We start from the raw sequence: 21,660 nt of genomic DNA on the forward strand, positions 1-21,660 counted from the left end.
CTCAACCTTCCATAGCAGTCTGTTGTAGCTACACATTCAATAGCTTTTAACTCAACCTTCTATAGCAGTCTGTGTTGTAGCTACATGCTATAGCTTTTAACGCAACCTTCCATAGAGGTCTGTGTTGTAAATACATGCTATAGCTTTTAACGCAACCTTCTATAGCAGTCTGTGTTGTAGCTACATGCTATAGCTTTTAATGCAACCTTCCATAGAGGTCTGTGTTGTAGCTACATGCTATAGCTTTTAACTCAACCTGCCATAGCAGTCTGTGTTGTAGCTACATGCTATAGCTTTTAATGCAACCTTCCATAGAGGTCTGTGTTGTAGCTACATTACATAGCTTCCACTCAACCTTTCATAACAGTCTGTGTTGTAGCTACATCCTAGCTTCCACTCAACCTTTAATAACAGTCTGTGTTGTAGCTACATCCTAGCTTTCACCCAACCTTCCATAGCAGTCTGTTGTAGCTAGATCCTAGCTTTCACTCAACCTTCCATAGCAGTCTGTCCTGTAGCTACATGCTATAGCTTTTAACTCAACCTTCCATAGCAGTCTGTGTTGTAGCTACATCCTAGCTTTCACTCAACCTTCCATAGCAGTCTGTGTTGTAGCTACATGCTATAGCTTTTAACTCAACCTTCCATAGTAGTCTGTGTTGTAGCTACATGCTATAGCTTTTAACTCAACCTTCCATAGCAGTCTGTGTTGTAGCTACACATTGTGTCTATCTACTCTTCTCCCTCCACAACAGTCTTCCAAAGAAATGTTCCTTTAGGTTTGTAATGAAGTTTGTACCAAAAACGTCCCCTTAAAATCCTCCACTCTGTTCCCTTAGCAGTCAGCACTTCCGTTCCTGTTGAGGCTTGGTTCTTCCAATATTCACTCTATTGCGGAATTGACTTATCAGTTGTTAGTTGATTATTACATGTTACAATCTGTATGTAGGCACGTATACTCTCACAGTTGAGATCGCTGAAAGGCCAGTCTCTTTTGTAATGACAAGGAGTGGACTGTTACCTAAAGAGACTGTTACCCAGATTAGGGGCATCAGGCCATGCAAAGGAGTGGACTGGTAAGACACACACCTGTCTATATAAGGTCCCACAGTTGACAGTACATGTCAGAGCAAAAACCAAGCCATGAGGTCCAAGGAATTGTCCGTAGAGCACAGAGACAGGATTTTGTTGAGGCACAGATCTGGGGAAGGGTACCAAAACATTTCTGTAGCATTGCAGGTTGGCCCCTGTCATTCTTAAAGGGAATACGTTTGGAACAAACCAAGACTCTTCCTATAGATGGCCGCTCGGCCAAACTGAGAAATCAGGGGAGAAGGGCCTTGGTCAGGGAGGTGACCAAGACACCGAAGGTCACTCTGACAGAGCTTCGGAGTTCCTCTGTGGAGACAGGAGAACCTTCCAGAAGTACAACCATCTCTGCAGCACTCCACCAATCAGGGCGTTTTTGGTATAGTGGCCAGACAGAAGCCACTCCTCAGTAAAAGGCACATGACAGCCCGCTTGAAGTTTGCCAAAAGACACTAAAGGATTCTCAGACCATGAAAAATAAGATTCTCTGGTCTGATGAAACCAACTTTCTTGAGGAAACCTGGCACCATCCCTACGATGAAGCACGGTGGTGGCAGCATCATGCTGTTGGGATGTTTTTCAGCGGCAGGGACTGGGATACTAGTCAGGATCTAGGGAAAGATGAACGAAGCAAAGTACAGAGAGATCCTTGATCAAAACCTGCTCCAGAGAGCTCAGGACCTCAGACTGGAGGCGAAGGTTCACCTTCCAACAGGACAACGACCTAAACGCAGAGCCAAGACAACGCAGGAGTATATATACAGTGGGGCAAAAAAGTATTTAGTCAGCCACCAATTGTGCAAGTTCTCCCACTTAAAAAGATGAGAGGCCTGTAATTTTCATCATAGGTACACTTCAACTATGACAGACAAAATGAGAAAAAAAATCCAGAAAATCACATTGTAGGATTTTTTATGAATTTATTTGCAAATTATGGTGGAAAATAAGTATTTAGTCAATAACAAAAGTTTATCTAAATACTTTATTATATACCCTTTGTTGACAATGACAGAGGTCAAACGTTTTCTGTAAGTCTTCACAAGGTTGTCACACACTGTTGCTGGTATTTTGGCCCATTCCTCCATGCAGATCTCCTCTAGAGCAATGATGTTTTGAGGCTGTTACTGGGCAACACGGACTTTCAACTCCCTCCAAAGATTTTCTATGGGGTTGAGATCTGGAGACTGGCTAGGCCACTCCAGGACCTTGAAACGCTTCTTACGAAGCCACTCCTTCATTGCCCGGGCGGTGTGTTTGGGATCATTGTCATGCTGAAAGACCCAGCCACGTTTCATCTTCAATGCCCTTGCTGATGGAAGGAGGTTTTCACTCAAAATCTCACGATACATGGCTCCATTCATTCTTTCCTTTACACGGATCAGTCGTCCTGGTCCCTTTGCAGAAAAACAGCCCCAAAGCATGATGTTTCCACCCCCATGCTTCACAGTGGGTATGGTGTCCTTTGGATGCAACTCAGCATTCTTTGTCCTCCAAACACGACGAGTTGAGTTTTTACCAAAAAGTTAAATTTTGGTTTCATCGGACCATATGACATTCTCCCAATCTTCTTCTGGATCATCCAAATGCTCTCTTGCAAACTTCAGATGTGCCTGGACATGTACTGGCTTAAGCAGGGGGACACGTCTGGCACTGCAGGATTTGAGTCCCATGGCGGTGTAGTGTGTTACTGGTGGTAGGCTTTGTTACTTTGGTCCCAACTCTCTGCAGGTCATTCACTAGGTCCCCCCGTGTGGTACTAGGATTTTTGCTCACCGTTCATGTGATCATTTTGATTCACGGGGTGAGATCTTGCGAGGAGCCCCAGATCGAGGGAGATTATGAGTGGTCTTGTATGTCTTCCATTTCCTAATAATTGCTCCCACAGTTGATTTCTTCAAACCAAGCTGCTTACCTATTGCAGATTCAGTCTTCCCAGCCTGGTGCAGGTCTACAATTTTGTTTCTGGTGTCCTTTGACAGCTCTTTGGTCTTGGCCATAGTGGAGTTTGGATTGTGACTGTTTGAGGTTGTGGACAGGTGTCTTTTATACTGATAACAAGTTCAAACAGGGGCCATGAATACAGGTAACGAGTGGAGGACAGAGGAGCCTCTTAAAAAAGAAGTTACAGGTCAGTGAGAGCCAGAAATCGTGCTTGTTTGTAGGTGACCAAATACTTATTTTCCACCATAATTTGCAAATAAATTCATTAAAAATGCCCCACTGTATATCTTTATATCCCATATAGACCTTTAGCACTTGGTGGCCTATAGCCGTATATATATATCTATCTATATATCCCATATAGACCTTTAGCACTTGGTGGCCTATAGCCGTATATATATCTATATATATATCCATATATATCCCATATAGACCTTTAGCACTTGGTGGCCTATAGCCGTATATATATCTATATATATCCCATATAGACCTTTAGCACTTGGTGGCCTATAGCCATATATATATATCCATATATATCCCATATAGACCTTTAGCACTTGGTGGCCTATAGCCATATATATATCTATATATATATCCATATATATCCCATATAGACCTTTAGCACTTGGTGGCCTATAGCCATATATATATCTATATATCCCATATAGACCTTTAGCACTTGGTGGCCTATAGCCGTATATATATCTATATATATCCCATATAGACCTTTAGCACTTGGTGGCCTATAGCCGTATATATATCTATATATATCCCATATAGACCTTTAGCACTTGGTGGCCTATAGCCGTATCTATATATCCCATATAGACCTTTAGCACTTGGTGGCCTATAGCCGTAAATACAGTGCCTTGCGAAAGTATTCGGCCACCTTGAACTTTGCGACCTTTTGCCACATTTCAGGCTTCAAACATAAAGATATAAAACTGTATTTTTTTGTGACGAATCAACAACAAGTGGGACACAATCATGAAGTGGAACGACATTTATTGGATATTTCAAACTTTTTTAACAAATCAAAAACTGAAAAATTGGGCGTGCAAAATTATTCAGCCCCTTTACTTTCAGTGCAGCAAACTCTCTCCAGAAGTTCAGTGAGGATCTCTGAATGATCCAATGTTGACCTAAATGACTAATGATGATAAATACAATCCACCTGTGTGTAATCAAGTCTCCGTATAAATGCACCTGCACTGTGATAGTCTCAGAGGTCCGTTAAAAGCGCAGAGAGCATCATGAAGAACAAGGAACACACCAGGCAGGTCCGAGATACTGTTGTGAAGAAGTTTAAAGCCGGATTTGGATACAAAAAGATTTCCCAAGCTTTAAACATCCCAAGGAGCACTGTGCAAGCGATAATATTCAAATGGAAAGAGTATCAGACCACTATTGTATACAGCAACACCTCCCCCATTGTAAACAGCAACACCTCCCCCATTGTAAACAGCAACACCTCCCCCATTTTCATTCCTGTCTTTTCTGTAGATGTTATATCCCTGTATTGCTCCTGCTGTATCAAATATAATATCTAAGTGAGTTTCAGAGGTGGCCAGTATATGAACGTTATCCGATGTTAACAAGTTATTGATTTCATGAACCTTATTTCTAAGGCTAGATATATTAATAATTAATAAATTAATATATCTATATCTATTCTTAGCACCTTCCTGCTTATCAGAGATAGTATATCAGGCACTTGTCTGTTGGTGTGTGTGTGTGTGTGTGGGTGTGTGTGGGTGTGTGTAAGGTTTGACTGATGCTACTGACCCGGAAGTTGACAACGTGTATTTTTCATTCATTTAATTAATTAGTAATATTATATTGAGACATATAAAGGGAGGCAAGTGGGTTAGTGCAGATTTTAATGATTTAAAACAAACATCTCCAACACATCTGCATTTAAGGCAATGTCTTATTAATTTTATATATAATTAATAATAATAATAATAAATATAATTAATTCAATCAAACAAACAGATCGGATTAACAAATATATCATGAACAGACTAGGTCTATACTGCTCCTACATGGTGTAACAATACATCATGTAGATGTATATAATGAACAGACTAGGTCTATACTGCTCCTACATGGTGTAACAATACATCATGTAGATGTATATAATGACCAGACTAGGTCTATACTGCTCCTACATGGTGTAACAATACATCATGTAGATGTATATAATGAACAGACTAGGTCTATACTGCTCCTACATGGTGTAACAATACATCATGTAGATGTATATAATGAACAGACTAGGTCTATACTGCTCCTATGCGGTGTAACAATACATCATGTAGATGTATATAATGAACAGACTAGGTCTATACTGCTCCTACATGGTGTAACAATACATCATGTAGATGTATATAATGAACAGACTAGGTCTATACTGCTACTACATAATGTAACAATACATCATGTAGATGTATATAATGAACAGACTAGGTCTATACTGCTCCTACATGGTGTAACAATACATCATGTAGATGTATATAATGAACAGACTAGGTCTATACTGCTCCTATGCGGTGTAACAATACATCATGCAGAGGAACACAGAGTGGACAAAACATTAAGAACGCCTTCCTAATAGAATGTTGTGGGCGTATACCGGTCACAAAAAATAACACGAGTAGACCGTGGATTGGCCAGCTCATTCTCCTCAGGGAGATGTTCTATGAGGAAATAGTAATTTTTTAAAAGAGGTTTGTTTTTTTTTCATCTGTAATTTATGCTTTGGCCTCAAATACGAGAATCGGACGAGTCAACAACATTATTTGGATATGAGTTAGGAGAGGATTAACTTTAAAAAGTTAGATTTTCACAGGACAGTTACTTTAAAAGAACGTTATTAACCGGTTACCATGCTTTTAAAATAATGTTTCTGTTCCAGAACACAAGAGATCACTTTCTTTCCCGGTTCTGTTTCTGTTCCTCAATAAAAACATTTTTTTTTGCGGTTTTCTGTTCTGTTTTCTGAACTGGTTCCAACTCCTGGGGTCATTGTTAAGACTGTGTGGGTTCTCTCATGTCTTTTCAGGTTCCCTATCTGGGTAAAACCCTTTCCACACTGGGAGCATTGGAAAGGCTTCTCGCCTGTGTGTATTAATTTATGGTCCTTCAGATTCCCTAACCGTGTAAAACCCTTTCCACATTGGGAGCATTGGAAAGGTTTCTCTCCTGTGTGTAATTGTATGTGTTTTTTTAGGTTCCCTAACTTGGTAAAATCCTTTCCACACATAGAGCAATGGTAAGATGTCTCTCCTGTGTGTGTTCTTTCATGCTCCTTCAGGCTCCCTAACCTTTTAAAACTATTTCCACACTGGGAACATTGGAACGGCTTCTCTCCTGTGTGTATTCTCTCGTGCTTTTTCAAGTTCCCTAACAGGGTAAAAACCTTTCCACACTGGGAACATTGGAAAGGCTTCTCTCCTGTGTGTACTATTTTATGTTCTTTCAGGCTCCCTAACTGTGCAAAACTCTTTCCACACTGGGAACATTGGAATATTCTCTGTCCTGTGTGGGTTCTCTCATGCCTTTTCAAGTTCCCTAACTGGGTAAAACCACTTCCACACTGGGAACATTGGAAAGGCTTCTCTCCTGTGTGCATTATTTGATGGTCCTTCAGGTTTCCTAACCGTGTAAAACTCTTTCCACATTGGGAACATTGGAAAGGCTTCTCTCCTGTGTGTATTCTTTTATGATCCTTCAGGTTTCCTAACCGTGTAAAACTCTTTCCACACTGGGAGCATTGGAAAGGTTTCTCTCCTGTGTGTAATTTTGTATGTTTTTTTAGGTTCTTTAACTTGGTAAATTTCTTTCCACACAGAGAGCAATTGTAAAATGTCTCCCCTGTGTGTATCCTTTCATGAGCTTTCAGGCTCCCTAGCCGTGTAAAACGCTTTCCACACTGGGAACATTGGAAAGACTTCTCTCCTGTGTGTGTTCGCTCATGCTTTTTCAAGTTCCCTAACAGAATAAAACCCTTTCCACACTGGGAACATTGGAAAGGCTTCTCTCCTGTGTGAACTATTTTATGTTCTTTCAGGCTCCATAACCGTGTGAAACTCTTTCCACACTGAGAACATTGGAATGTTCTCTCACCTGTGTGCATTCTCTCATGCCTTTTCAGGTTCCCTAACTGAGTAAAACCATTTCCACACTGGGAGCATTGGAAAGGCTTCTCTCCTGTGTGTACTCTTTTATGGTCCTTCAGGTTCCCTAACCGTGTAAAACCCTTTCCACACTGGGAGCATTGGAAAGGCTTCTCTCCTGTGTGTAATTTTGCATGTTTTTTTAGGTTCCCTAAGTTGGTAAAACCTTTTCCACACTGAGAGCAGTGGTATGGCTTTTCTCCTGTGTGTGTTCTGTCATGCTCTTTCAGCTTCCATAACCACTTAAAACTCTTATTACACTGGGAGCAGGGGTGTCGTCTCGCTGGTTTGGGCGTCTCTGAGTCTGGTTCCCCTGAAGGACTCTCCCTGCTGTCAGAGTGAGAGTCTGGTCTCTCTCCTGCCAAAGACAAACAGAGTATTTGGTTAAACAGAGAGATCTAAATTAAAGCTCCACATGATAAAACTGTTTACTCCGGACTAGATCGTCTCAACATAAAACTGTTTACTCCGGACTAGATCGTCTCAACATAAAACTGTTTACTCTCGACTAGATCGTCTCAACATAAAACTGTTTACTCTCGACTAGATCGTCTCAACATAAAACTGTTTACTCACGACTAGATCGTCTCAACATAAAACTGTTTACTCCGGACTAGATCGTCTCAACATAAAACTGTTTACTCCGGACTAGATCGTCTCAACATAAAACTGTTTACTCTCGACTAGATCGTCTCAACATAAAACTGTTTACTCCAGACTAGATCGTCTCAACATAAAACTGTTTACTCCGGACTAGATCGTCTCAACATAAAACTGTTTACTCCGGACTAGATCGTCTCAACATAAAACTGTTTACTCTCGACTAGATCGTCTCAACATAAAACTGTTTACTCTCGACTAGATCGTCTCAACATAAAACTGTTTACTCTCGACTAGATCGTCTCAACATAAAACTGTTTACTCCGGACTAGATCGTCTCAACATAAAACTGTTTACTCTCGACTAGATCGTCTCAACATAAAACTGTTTACTCCGGACTAGATCGTCTCAACATAAAACTGTTTACTCTCGACTAGATCGTCTCAACTGTATATTTGGATTCTGTTGATTGCCGGTAGTTGATTGATTGATTCTGTTGATTGCCGGTAGTTGATTGATTGATTCTGTTGATTGCCGGTAGTTGATTGGTGTTCCCTGCGTGGAATTCCGGATCTCTAGTTTAGTGTTCCCTGCGTGGAATTCCGGATCTCTAGTTTAGTGTTCCCTGCGTGGAATTCCGGATCTCTAGTTTAGTGTTCCCTGCGTGGAATTCCGGATCTCTAGTTTAGTGTTCCCTGCGTGGAATTCCGGATCTCTAGTTTAGTGTTCCCTGCGTGGAATTCCGGATTTCTGGCATTGTTTGGAACTGCGGATCTGCTGTTCAAGAACACTGAGTTAATCTCAGCCTATATGCTGCCCTACAGTCCCTTGACATTTTGGCCCTGATGGAGACATGGATGACCCCAGAGAACACTGCTACTGGTCATCGCGGTGGTGGTACAGGGCTACACATTTCTCCTAAGTGGAGATTTTCTCTTTTCTCCCTCTCCTGTCCATCTCCACATTTGAATTCCATGCTGTCACTTTTCCACTAAAGCTTAACATTGCCATCTACCAGGTGCCCTTGGAGAGTTCCTCAATGATCTTGAGACCTTGATAAGCTAATTTCCTGTCGATGGCTCACCGCTCTTTGTACTTGGCGACTTCAACCTCCCGACGTCTGCCTTCAATTAATTTATTTCCAACTCTCTCATTCCCAGTCCCCTCCCACTTCCACAGTCCCCTCCCACTTTCCCAGTCTCCTCCCACTTTCCCAGTCTCCTCCCACTTTCACAGTCACCTCCCACTCACAAGACAGGCAATATGCTGGACCTCATCTTTACTAGAGGCTGTTCTCCTACTAATCTCACTGCATCCCCCCTCCAGGTCTCTAATCACTACTTTGTTTCCTTTTCGGTCTCTCTTTCCTCCAACCCCTAACCACTCAGCCCGTACCCAGATGGTCATGCACCACCGCAAACTCTCTCTCTCTCTCTCTCAACCACTTTGATGACATCCACTACTCATCCGCTCAGCCTGTTGAGTCCACTGGTCTCATCCACTCAGCCTATTGAGTCCACTGGTCTCATCCACTCAGCCTATTGAGTCCACTGGTCTCATCCACTCAGCCTATTGAGTCCACTGGTCTCATCCACTCAGCCTGTTGAGTTTACTGGTCTCATCCACTCAGCCTATTGAGTTTATTGGTCTCATCCACTCAGCCTATTGAGTCCACTGGTCCCATCCACTCAGCCTATTGAGTCCACTGGTCCCATCCACTCAGCCTATTGAGTTTATTGGTCTCATCCACTCAGCCTATTGAGTTTACTGGTCTCATCCACTCAGCCTATTGAGTTTATTGGTCTCATCCACTCAGCCTATTGAGTCCACTGGTCCCATCCACTCAGCCTATTGAGTTTATTGGTCTCATCCACTCAGCCTATTGAGTCCACTGGTCTCACTCACACAGAACGCCTACGCCTTGACCTCTTTCTCCCCTCTCTCTACAGATTAAATCCTGCGACTAGTGACGTCTGGCTGCCCAAAAACCTGCCCGCTTGACCCCATCCCCTCCTCCCTTCTACAGACCATCTCTGGAGACCTTCTCCCATTCCTCACTTTCCTCCTCAACTCATCCCTGAACACTGGCAGCATCCCCTTCGACTTCAAAATGGCCGAGTCGATCCCCCTCCTCAAGAAACCAAAAACTCGACTCATCTGACGTTTATAAACTACAGAGAGCTATCCCTTCTTTCTTTCCTTTCCAAAGCACTTGAGCGTTCTGTCACTGATCAACTTTTTCGTTATCCTCTCTCCAAGAACGATCTTCTTGACTCTAACCAGTCAGAAGGACGGCAAGGCGGGTCAATCAACCGAGGCTGCTCTTCTCTGTGTCCTGGAAACTACCAAAGCAGTTGACTCTCTCTCTCTCTGTTCTCATCCTCCTAGATCTATCTGCTGCTTTCAACACTATGAATCATCAGATCCTCCTCTCCATCCTCTTAGGGCTGGGCGTCTCAGTCTCTATCAGATCCTCCTCTCCATCCTCTCAGGACTGGGTATCTCAGTCTCTATCAGATCCTCCTCCCCATCCTCTCAGGACTGGGTGTCTCAGTCTCTATCAGATCCTCCTCCCCATCCTCTCAGGACTGGGTGTCTCAGTCTCTATCAGATCCTCCTCTCCATCCTCTCAGGACTGGGTGTCTCAGTCTCTATCAGATCCTCCTCTCCATCCTCTCAGGACTGGGTATCTCAGTCTCTATCAGATCCTCCTCCCCATCCTCTCAGGACTGGGTGTCTCAGTCTCTATCAGATCCTCCTCCCCATCCTCTCAGGACTGGGTGTCTCAGTCTCTATCAGATCCTCCTCCCCATCCTCTCAGGACTGGGTGTCTCAGTCTCTATCAGATCCTCCTCTCCATCCTCTCAGGACTGGGTGTCTCAGTCTCTATCAGATCCTCCTCCCCATCCTCTCAGGACCTGGTGTCTCAGGCTCTATCAGATCCTCCTCTCCATTCTCTCAGGACTGGGCGTCTCGGGGTCTGAAACACTCTTGAATCCTACCTGACAGGCCACTCATACCAGGTGACGTTCAGAGGATCTGTGTCTGCACTACGTACTCTCGCTACTGGTGTCCCCAGGGCTTGGTTCTAGGCCCTTTCTTCTTCTGTCTATACACCAAGTCACTCAGCTCTGTCATATGCGCACATGGTCTCTCCTATCACTGCTATGAGGATGAAACTCAACTACTTTTCTCCTTCCCCCCTTCTGACACCCAGATAAAGACATGTATCTCTGCGTGCCTGGAAACTTGGATGTCGGCCACCTCAAACTCAACCTCGAGAAGTCAGAGCTGCTCTTCCTCCAGGAAAAGGCCTGCCCGCTCATAGACCTCTCCATCACGGTTGACACGGTGTCTTCCTCCCAGAGTGCAAAGAACGTTGGCGTGACCCTTTGACAACACCCTGACTTTCTCTGCAAACGTCAAATCAGTGACTCGCTCCTGCAGGGCCGTGGTCTACAACATCTGTAGATTACGACCTCACCTCCCTCACACAGGAAGTAGCGCAGGTAATAATACTTGCCTACAGAGCAGCAAGAGGAACTGCCCCTCCCTACTTTCAGGCTATGCTCAAACCCTACACCCCAACCGGAGCACTATGCTCTGCCACCTCAGGTCTCTTGGCCCTCCCACTCTTAGGGGAGTGTGGATCCCGCTCAGCCCAGTCCAAACTCTTCTCTGTCATGGCACCCCAATGATGAGACACGCTTCCCCCTGAAGCTAGGACAACAGAGGCCTCGCCCATCTTCCGAAAACATCTTAAATAATCCTCCTCACCTCGACCCCCCCCCCCCCCCTCCGTAAAAAAAATATTGAAACTGAACTCCTTAACCAGCACTTGCACATGATGATCCCTGGGTAATAGCTGTTAGTTCTTCATGATGATCCCTGGGTAATGGCTGTTAGTTCTTCAGGGTAATAGCTGTTAGTTCTTCAGGGTAATAGCTGTTAGTTCTTCATGATGATCCCTGGGTAATGGCTGTTAGTTCTTCATGATGATCCCTGGGTAATAGCTGTTAGTTCTTCATGATGATCCCTGGGTAATAGCTGTTAGTTCTTCATGATGATCCCTGGGTAATGGCTGTTAAGAGTTCCATTTGAATTATCCCTAATCTCCACTGTCCCACAGCCCTGCCAGGCAATTCATCAACTGATCTCCACTTCTACCATCAATATCAATTACAACCTGTTCTCCAGCCTTGTTTTATTTTAGAACATTCCAGATCAAAATGATCCTTCCTTGTCTTGATTCTGTCCTCTTCATCATTTGAAATCAGAGTTGACTGTAATACATGATATCATAGATATTTCTGTCCCGCCCTGACCTCAGTTATCTTAGTTTTCTTTATCATTTGGTTAGGTCAAGGTGTGACAAGGGTGGTTGGTTTAGGTTTTCTATTGTTTAGGGTTTTTTGTATTGTCTAGGTTTTTTTGTATGTCTAGGCGTTTTGCTAGTCTAGGTGATTATATGTCTATGGTTGCCTAGATTGGTTTCTCAATCAGAGGCAGCTGTTTATCGTTGTCTCTGATTGGGAACGATATTTAGGTAGCCATATTCCTTGGTTATTTTTTGCGTTGTTATTGTCTATGTGTAGTTGCCTGTCAGCACTCGTGTTATATAGCTTCACGTTCGTTTGGTTTCTTTGTTAGTTCGTTTAGGTGTTTTTCCTTCATTAAAAGAAGAATGTATGCTTATCACGCTGCGCCTTGGTCTCATCCATATGACGAACGTGACAATTTCAGTCAGATCAGTCTGTCTAACTGACAACAACAACAAACCATTGATATTTAATCATTTAAAAAATATATATATATATAATGACTTTGCTGTCATGTGATGTTGAGTATAGAGACTGGGCAAAGCACCACAGAGAGGTATTCAGCAAAGTTTTAAAATGTTGTGAAAAAATCAAATGAAGCATTTGAACCATTAACGTTAGCCTTTTCCAATTCCTACATATCCAAGTGTAGAATTAAAATCACACACTAGTTCAACAACTGCAGCGTTTGTGCCTGTTTTATAAGATAGTACTCACTGTATTTACTGGTGTTAATCATATCAATGTCCCTGTTTTATAAGATAGTACTCACTGTACTTACTGGTGTTAATCAGTTCTCCATTCTTCTCTTCTTCGTCCTCCTCCAATGTGACAGTAATCTCCTCCTCCTCTTCCTCCTTCACTCCAAAAACGTCTTCCTCTTCTTTCACTGTAACAGTCATGTCTCCTTCCTCCTTCATTCCAAAAACTGCATCCTCCTCCTCTTCTTTCAAGGTAGCCAACATCCTCCTCCTCTTTCACTCTGAAAGCGTCTTCCTCTTCTCCTTTCACTGTAACCTCTCCCTCTTTTATTGTAACATCCTCACCCTCTACTTGTTTTTAATTACTGTGACAGCCTTCTCTTCTTTCTCTAGTGTCTTTCTCCGTCCAGCAGAACCCCTCTTCTTTAACAGGAGGAGAGTTAACTTAGTGACCTCCTGTCATGGGGTGTTAGCTTGCTACCTAACTAGCATCAGCGACTAGCTTAGTCTTATTGCTAACTTAACCAGCTAGCTAGATGTCTAACAACGTCAATATGAAATTAAACGGGGTAACAGCTAGACGACATAAAGGTGTTTAAAACACATATATACGCCAGAAAGCCGTTCGCACTACCTTCTGAAAGCTTCTAAAGAGCTCCAATATTTCGGCTCTGTTGGCTAGTAAGCTACCGAGGTGGCTGAACTGTTCATGTTGATGACGCGGCCCGTCCACTAGATTAGACGTCACACTCTGGCAGCGTCGCCTGAACCTAAAAGACGCACATCGCCATCTGCTGACTGGAGTGGTCAACGCAGTTGAGACACGTTTTTTTTTTTTTATTTATTTCCATACAAAACGTGGTTCATTTAATTTAATTCATTAATATATTATTGTATTGAGACGTACAAAGGAAAGCATGTGTTGATTGATTGGTGATCATTTAAAATTAGTGGTGAATGATGATGAAGGAGAACAAACCTAACTGCATCCCCAGGCCCTGGTATATCACCAGACTGCATTCAAAGTGGCACTGAACACTGAACACAAGTTATACTTTACCAATCTCATTGGAAATTGTGAGGGGAACCCCAAAATACAATTTTCTGTCATAAATAAATTAGGTCAACTCCAGATAACTCCCCCTTTACCCCCGTGCTTAACTTGGACAGGAGCTCACCAGAGCTGAGTACCCGGCACCTCAAATGTTCTACTATTTGCATAATCGTTGTTATTAATATATATGTTATTGACATGCTATTAATATATATATATATATATATATATTTTTTTTAATAACAAGGATTATGTAAATATTGTTAGGATGACTTTATCTCCACGGAACATGTTGGTATCCGGTTACTAAGCAACCGGTCTGTCTAATAGTTGCTGGCTCAATGTCTAAATTCTTAAAAAATAAACACTGCATTTCCAACCACAAAACGTTATCGTCTTGATTATTTTATTTGACATTGTTAAATAACAACCAAAGAGCAACTTCGTCTTAAATTCAGCACATCTTGAACGTTGAGACTTTGGCAATATATTATCTAAAGAGACTAGTACTCAGGCTAGGAAAGTAGCTAAGGATTCGCTGTCATTTTCCATTAAATGTCTTGTGTTATGTGTTGTTTTTTTTTTTTTTTTTTAAATTATTAACAACAAATCAATACATAAAGCACATGAGGGAACACAAGCATACATAGATTACAAATAATAGACAATCGAGCTAGGGGGTACAATATCACATTACAATTACACAAGGACCTTAAGGGACATGCATATACTTACAATTCTAACAGCTTTTTTGTTAGTAGAGCATTTAACCGTCTTAAAATACAGTTCAATTTCTTTTTGTAGGGTACGAAAATGTGGTTTTCTGTTTGTAAATTTACATTTGTGTATATGAAATTTGGCCAAAAGAATAATGAAATTAATTACATAAAAATGATTCCGCTTATTTCTATTGTATGTAAAGAATCCAAACAGTACATCTCTCCACAATAGTGTAAAATCTTCATAAATGTGTTCAATTATAAACCTACTGATGTCTTGCCACAGTTTTCTTACATGCATACAATGCCAAAAAAGATGCACAACTGTTTCTGGGTGGTCATTACAAAAGGAGCAATTTGAGTTGATGTTTTCCTTAAACTTCTTCATATAGTGGTTGGCAGGATAATATTTATGAATAATTTTAAAGGAAATTTCCTTAATTTTGTTAACAAGTAGGTATGTTTGTGGCAACATCCAAACTTTTTTCCAACAGATATTATCAATAAATCCATTCCAATAAGGCATGACATAAGGTATAGATACAACATCCTGCTGAAACAAGGATCGTATCGCTCTGTTGTTGAATGGACCAAAAGAGAAACAAATCTTTCCTACTGATGAGTCAACAGGGTCAATAGAAGGTAGGCTCTGAGGGTCAGGTCTTGACATGTTCCTGAATAACATAGCAACACCTGAGGGAATGGCATCTAAAACAATTGCAAAATCTTTAGGTGTTACAGGGACCTTGTAAAGTGATAAGAATTCTTTATAACTGAGTAAAAAACCCTCTGCATTTACCAGTTGGCTCACCAATAGGATATTATTTCTGAACCAATATTCTAAAAACAGAGAGGTATTTTTATACAATATATCCCGATTATTCCATATATAATATCTGTGTGGAGAAAAATTGTGTTTATAAATTAAGGACCATGACAAGAAAACCTGCCGATGAAAAGCAGAAAGTTTCACTGGAACTTTGTCAATATTATAATTGCAAAACAACATGAAGTTAAGGCCACCAAAAGTAGAGAAGACATGATGAGGAATAAAATTCCAGATAGAAGTGGGTCTTCTTAGGAATTGTTTTATCCAAATGATCTTGAAAGTATTATTTAAAGTAGTAAAATCCAGAAAATTCAGTCCACCATTCTCATAAGTGTTCCTTACAACAGTTTTCCTAATGTAATGGGTACGGTTTCTCCAAAGAAAGTTGAAAAGCATCTGGTCTATCTCCTTGCTTATTTTACGGTCAAGATATAAAGATAGAGCACCATATGTTAGTCTAGAGATACCTTCAGCCTTGGTTATCAGGACTCTACCTTTTAAAGATAAGTCCCTCTGTAGCCATTGATTTAGTTTCTTCTGGGTTTTTTTAATAAGAGGGTTAAAATTTAGTAAGCCTCTAGACTTCTGATCCTTTGTAATGGTTATGCCTAAATATGTAAGTTCTTCTTTTACTGGAATACCATAATATGAAGGTGTCACACAATCTTTGACAGCCATGAGTTCACATTTCTTAATGTTAAGATATAGACCAGACGCTTTGGAAAAGGATTGTATCACATTGATCGATATGGGAATTTGGTTAGCGTCTTTCAGAAAAAGTGTAGTATCGTCAGCCAGCTGGCTTATAATAATTTCTTTACCAGCTATGGAAATACCTTGTACAGGACTATTATTTAAAGAATTTGCAAGAAGTTGGGTGATTAATAAAAACAGGTATGGAGAGATAGGACAACCTTGCCTAATTCCTCTCTTTAACTCAAATCTAGGTGAGGTGCCATATTTCAATTTGATAGAGCTGTTACCATTTGCATAGAGAGTCTTAATAGCCTTACAGAAAAAATCCCCAAAGCCAAGTCTCTCAAGGGAGTGGAAGAGAAACTGATGCTCTACTGTGTCAAATGCTTTATAAAAATCTAAAAATAATATGAAGCTATCCTCAGTTATTAGGTCTGAGTAGTCAAGTACGTCTAATACTAGTCTGACATTGTTAGAAATATGTCTGTTCCTCATGAAGCCAGACTGTGTTTCATCAATAATTGCATCCAGAACTTCTTTAATTCTTTTTGCAAGTAGTGAGGCTAATATCTTATAGTCATTATTAAGAAGACAAATTGGACGCCAGTGTTGTTTTTGACCCGGAAGTGGATACTATCCACGTTGCACTGGGCGACAAACTGGACAGGAAGAACAACAAGGCTATATTCAGGTTGATCACCGTAGATTTGAGTCCGATTAATTCCGTATAAATGGAGAACGAATTCTGGTTACAAACACGTATAAAACGTAGCTAATTAATTGGTATGTCCAAGAACAAGCGACAAAAAACCCAGTATGGTCTGTTCCAAAGCCGGGGAGATGGCAGCACTTCTAGAAACCCCCCTATCTTATCTGGTTTCTCAAATTCCCTTTTCACTACCGGGTTTCGTCGCCGGCTGTCCTTACCCAGCACCGAAGCACAACCTCCCCCTGTAAAATCCCTAAAGTCGATGTCCGCACCCGGAAATCCAATTAATAAATCAGTCAACTTAAGATACATATATGTTGTTGTTTTTTTGCATTTGATATGTCCCACTTCCGCATCTGCGGTGAAAGGCGACAGAGGTAGAGCAGTGTTAGTCAGACTTATTTTCCATAGAATGCATCGCTCCTCGTTGTTCCTTATTTTCCATAGAATGCATAGCTCCTCGTTGTTCCTTATTTTCCGTAGAATGCATCGCTCCTCATCGTTCCTTATTTTCCGTAGAATGCATCGCTCCTCGTCGTTCCTTATTTTCCATAGAATGCATCGCTCCTCGTCGTTCCTTATTTTCCGTAGAATGCATCGCTCATCGTTGTTCCTTAATGTCCGTAGAATGCATAGCCCCTCGTTGATGATCCGTTACAGATGTAAACGGGAGAATGAGTATTATCAGGAGACAGAGAAAACCCGTTTCGATAATTTCTGATGATGTCATCAAAATAAATCAATATCAGCAGGTCTTTTGTTCAGCGGGTTTTTACTTGATTAAGTACAATTCAATTGGACATTAATGTTAGGAATTTTTTAAATGTATATTCCTCAAATTTAAGTATAAAATGATATCGTTGCTTTCCTTTTGACAAGACATTTTGATAAATACCCCAATGTCAAAACATACTTTAACCGGTCCACAGGGCGGGGTTAAGAAATCACAGGCAGCGACATGCTGCCCAAACTACAACCTTCCGGACTGTAAGGCATATTGGTAACTACCAAAATAAAGGAAACACTTGAGTAAACGAGGGATACAAAGTATTCGTTATGATGTGATGCGCCTTTTACTGAGGAGTGGCTTTTGACTGACGACTCTACCATAAAGGCCTGATTTATAGGGAGTGCTGCAGAGATGGTTGTCCTTCTGGAAGGTTCTCCCATCTCCACAGAGGAACTAGAGCTCTGTCAGAGTGACCATCGTGTTCTTGGTCACCTCCCTGACCAAGGCCCTTCTCCAACAATTGCTCAGTTTGGCCGGGCGGCGAGGTCAAGGAAGAGTCTTGGTGGTTCCATTCAAGATTGATGGAGGCCACTGTGTTCTTGGGGGATCTTCAATGCTGCAGAAATGTTTTTGTACCCTTCCCCAGATCTGTGCCCCGACACAATCCTGTCTCAGAGCTCTACAGACAATTCATTTGACCTCGTGGCTTGGTTACCTGTGGGATGTTATACAGACAGGTGTGTGCCTTTCCAAATCATGTCCAATCAATTGAATTTACCACAGGTGGACTCCAATCAAGTTGTAGAAAAATCTCAACGACGATCAGTGGAAACAGGATGTACCGGAGCTCAATTTAGAGTCTCAAAGCAAAGGGTCTGAATACTTCTGTAAATAAGGTATTTCTGTTTTTAATACATTTGCAAACATTTCTAAAAACCTGTTATCGCTTTGTCAATATGGGTTATTGTGATGTCATTATGGGTTATTGTGATGTCATTATGGGTTATTGTGATGTCATTATGGGGTATTGTGATGTCATTATGGGGTATTGTGATGTCATTATGGGGTATTGTGTGTAGGTTTGATGAGGGCCAAAAACAATTGAATCGATTTTAGAAAACGGCTGTAACATAACAAAATGTAGGAAAACTCAAAGGGTCTGAATACTTTCCAAATGCACTATATACAGCAACCACCTCTCCCATAATGCACTGTACACAGCAACCACCTCTCCTATAATGCACTGTACACAGCAACCACCTCTCCCATAATGCACTGTACACAGCAACCACCTCTCCCATAATGCACTGTACACAGCAACCACCTCTCCTATAATGCACTGTACACAGCAACCACCTCTCCTATAATGCACTGTACACAGCAACCACCTCTCCCATAATGCACTCTACACAGCAACCACCTCTCCTATAATGCACTGTACACAGCAACCACCTCTCCTATAATGCACTGTATACAGCAACCACCTCTCCCATAATGCACTGTACACAGCAACCACCTCTCCCATAATGCACTCTACACAGCAACCACCTCTCCTATAATGCACTGTACACAGCAACCACCTCTCCTATAATGCACTGTACACAGCAACCACCTCTCCTATAATGCACTGTATACAGCAACCACCTCTCCCATAATGCACTGTACACAGCAACCACCTCCCCCATAATGCACTGTACACAGCAACCACCTCTCCTATAATGCACTGTACACAGCAACCACCTCTCCTATAATGCACTGTACACAGCAACCACCTCTCCCATAATGCACTGTACACAGCAACCACCTCTCCTATAATGCACTGTACACAGCAACCACCTCTCCTATAATGCACTGTATACAGCAACCACCTCTCCTATAATGCACTGTACACAGCAACCACCTCCCCCATAATGCACTGTACACAGCAACCACCTCTCCTATAATGCACTGTACACAGCAACCACCTCCCCCATAATGCACTGTACACAGCAACCACCTCCCCCATAATGCACTGTACACAGCAACCACCTCTCCCATAATGCACTGTACACAGCAACCACCTCCTCCATAATGCACTGTATACAGCAACCACCTCTCCCATAATGCACTGTACACAGCAACCACCTCCCCCATAATGCACTGTACACAGCAACCACCTCCCCCATAATGCACTGTACACAGCAACCACCTCTCCTATAATGCACTGTACACAGCAACCACCTCTCCTATAATGCACTGTACACAGCAACCTCCTCCCCCATAATGCACTGTACACAGCAACCACCTCCCCCATAATGCACTGTACACGGCAACCTCCTCCCCCATAATGCACTGTACACAGCAACCACCTCCCCCATAATGCACTGTACACAGCAACCACCTCTCCTATAATGCACTGTATACAGCAACCACCTCCCCCATAATGCACTGTACACGGCAACCTCCTCCCCCATAATGCACTGTACACGGCAACCTCCTCCCCCATAATGCACTGTACACAGCAACCACCTCCCCCATAATGCACTGTACACAGCAACCACCTCTCCTATAATTCACTGTACACGGCAACCACCTCCCCCATAATGCACTGTATACAGCAACCACCTCCCCCATAATGCACTGTACACGGCAACCTCCTCCCCCATAATGCACTGTACACGGCAACCACCTTCCCCATAATGCACTGTACACGGCAACCTTCTCCCCCATAATGCACTGTAATGAACGTGTACTAGTGCTGTTCCACATTTGATTTTTATTCAGACAAAAATAAATGTTGCATCAATCAAATGCTTTTTACAATCAGCACCTGTTTTCTTCCTCATACATGGTGGATTAATACATTTGGGAAGATCGATGAGGCAGCAAGTGAATGTTCTTCATGTCAACAACTCTTATCAATGTTATCAGAACGTCGTCATGACATTTTCATACACCTTTAGTCTGAAGATGACTACATTGTCACAACGTGGCCCTTTGGGGGTGTATATATCGTGACTAGTACACTGTCACGACGTGGCCCTTTGGGGTGTATATCGTGACTAGTACACTGTCACAACGTGGCCCTCTGGGGGTGTATATCGTGACGAGTACACTGTCACAACGTGGCCCTTTGGGGTGTATATCGTGACTGGTACACTGTCACGACGTGGCCCTTTGGGGTGTATATCGTGACTAGTACACTGTCACGACGTGGCCCTTTGGGGTGTATATCGTGACTGGTACACTGTCACGACGTGGCCCTTTGGGGTGTATATCGTGACTAGTACACTGTCACAACGTGGCCCTCTGGGGATGTATATCGTGACGAGTACACTGTCACGACGTGGCCCTTTGGGGTGTATATCGTGACTAGTACACTGTCACGACGTGGCCCTTTGGGGTGTATATCGTGACTAGTACACTGTCACGATGTGGCCTTTTGGGGGTGTATATCGTGACTAGTACACTGTCACGACGTGGCCCTTTGGGGGTGTATATCGTGACTAGTACACTGTCACGACGTGGCCCTTTGGGGTGTATATCGTGACTAGTACACTGTCACGATGTGGCCTTTTGGGGGTGTATATCGTGACTAGTACACTGTCACGATGTGGCCCTTTGGGGGTGTATATCGTGACTAGTACACTGTCACGATGTGGCCCTTTGGGGGTGTATATCGTGACTAGTACACTGTCACGACGTGGCCCTTTGGGGGTGTATATCGTGACTAGTACACTCACGACGTGGCCCTTTGGGGGTGTATATCATGACTAGTACACTGTCACGACGTGGCCCTTTGGGGTGTATATCGTGACTAGTACACTGTCACGACTTGGCCCTCTGGGGTGTATATCGTGACTAGTACCGTAATTCCTGGACTATTAAGCGCACCTGAATATAAACCGCACCCACCATTTTTTTTTTTAAATATGTATTTTGTACATAAATAAGCCGCAGATGCCTACCGGTACATTGAAACATGTCTATAAGCCGCAGATGCCTACCGGTACATTGAAACATGTCTATAAGCCGCAGATGCCTACCGGTACATTGAAACATGTCTATAAGCCGCAGATGCCTACCGGTACATTGAAACATGTCTATAAGCCGCAG

The 21,660-nt window shown here is 42.4% G+C and overlaps 1 protein-coding gene across 1 annotated transcript; it reads right to left on the minus strand.

The window, feature by feature from the left end:
- Positions 1–5,535: 5,535 nt before the first annotated feature.
- Positions 5,536–13,554, minus strand: LOC109884918 (gastrula zinc finger protein XlCGF57.1-like). Its single transcript, XM_031811105.1, has 2 exons — positions 12,909–13,554; positions 5,536–7,566 (listed from the first exon to the last, which is right to left on the minus strand). The coding sequence occupies exons 1-2, from the start codon at positions 13,090–13,092 to the stop codon at positions 5,990–5,992; spliced, it is 1,761 nt and encodes a 586-aa protein (XP_031666965.1). The 5' UTR covers positions 13,093–13,554; the 3' UTR covers positions 5,536–5,989.
- Between the last annotated feature and the right edge of the window lie 8,106 nt (positions 13,555–21,660).

This window comes from Oncorhynchus kisutch, unplaced genomic scaffold (assembly GCF_002021735.2).
Source record: "Oncorhynchus kisutch isolate 150728-3 unplaced genomic scaffold, Okis_V2 Okis01b-Okis20b_hom, whole genome shotgun sequence".
Taxonomy (NCBI): domain Eukaryota; kingdom Metazoa; phylum Chordata; class Actinopteri; order Salmoniformes; family Salmonidae; genus Oncorhynchus; species Oncorhynchus kisutch.

What these genes read in the sequence shown, in the direction of transcription:
- LOC109884918 (XM_031811105.1), bottom strand. Translation starts at nt 13,092, where the DNA reads ATGTTGGCTACCTTGAAAGAAGAGGAGGAGGATGCAGTTTTTGGAATG. An exon ending in TGGAGAACTGATTAACACCA is followed by an intron (nt 7,567 to 12,908) that starts GTAAGTACAGTG and finishes TGTCTTTGGCAG; the next exon opens with GAGAGAGACCAGACTCTCAC.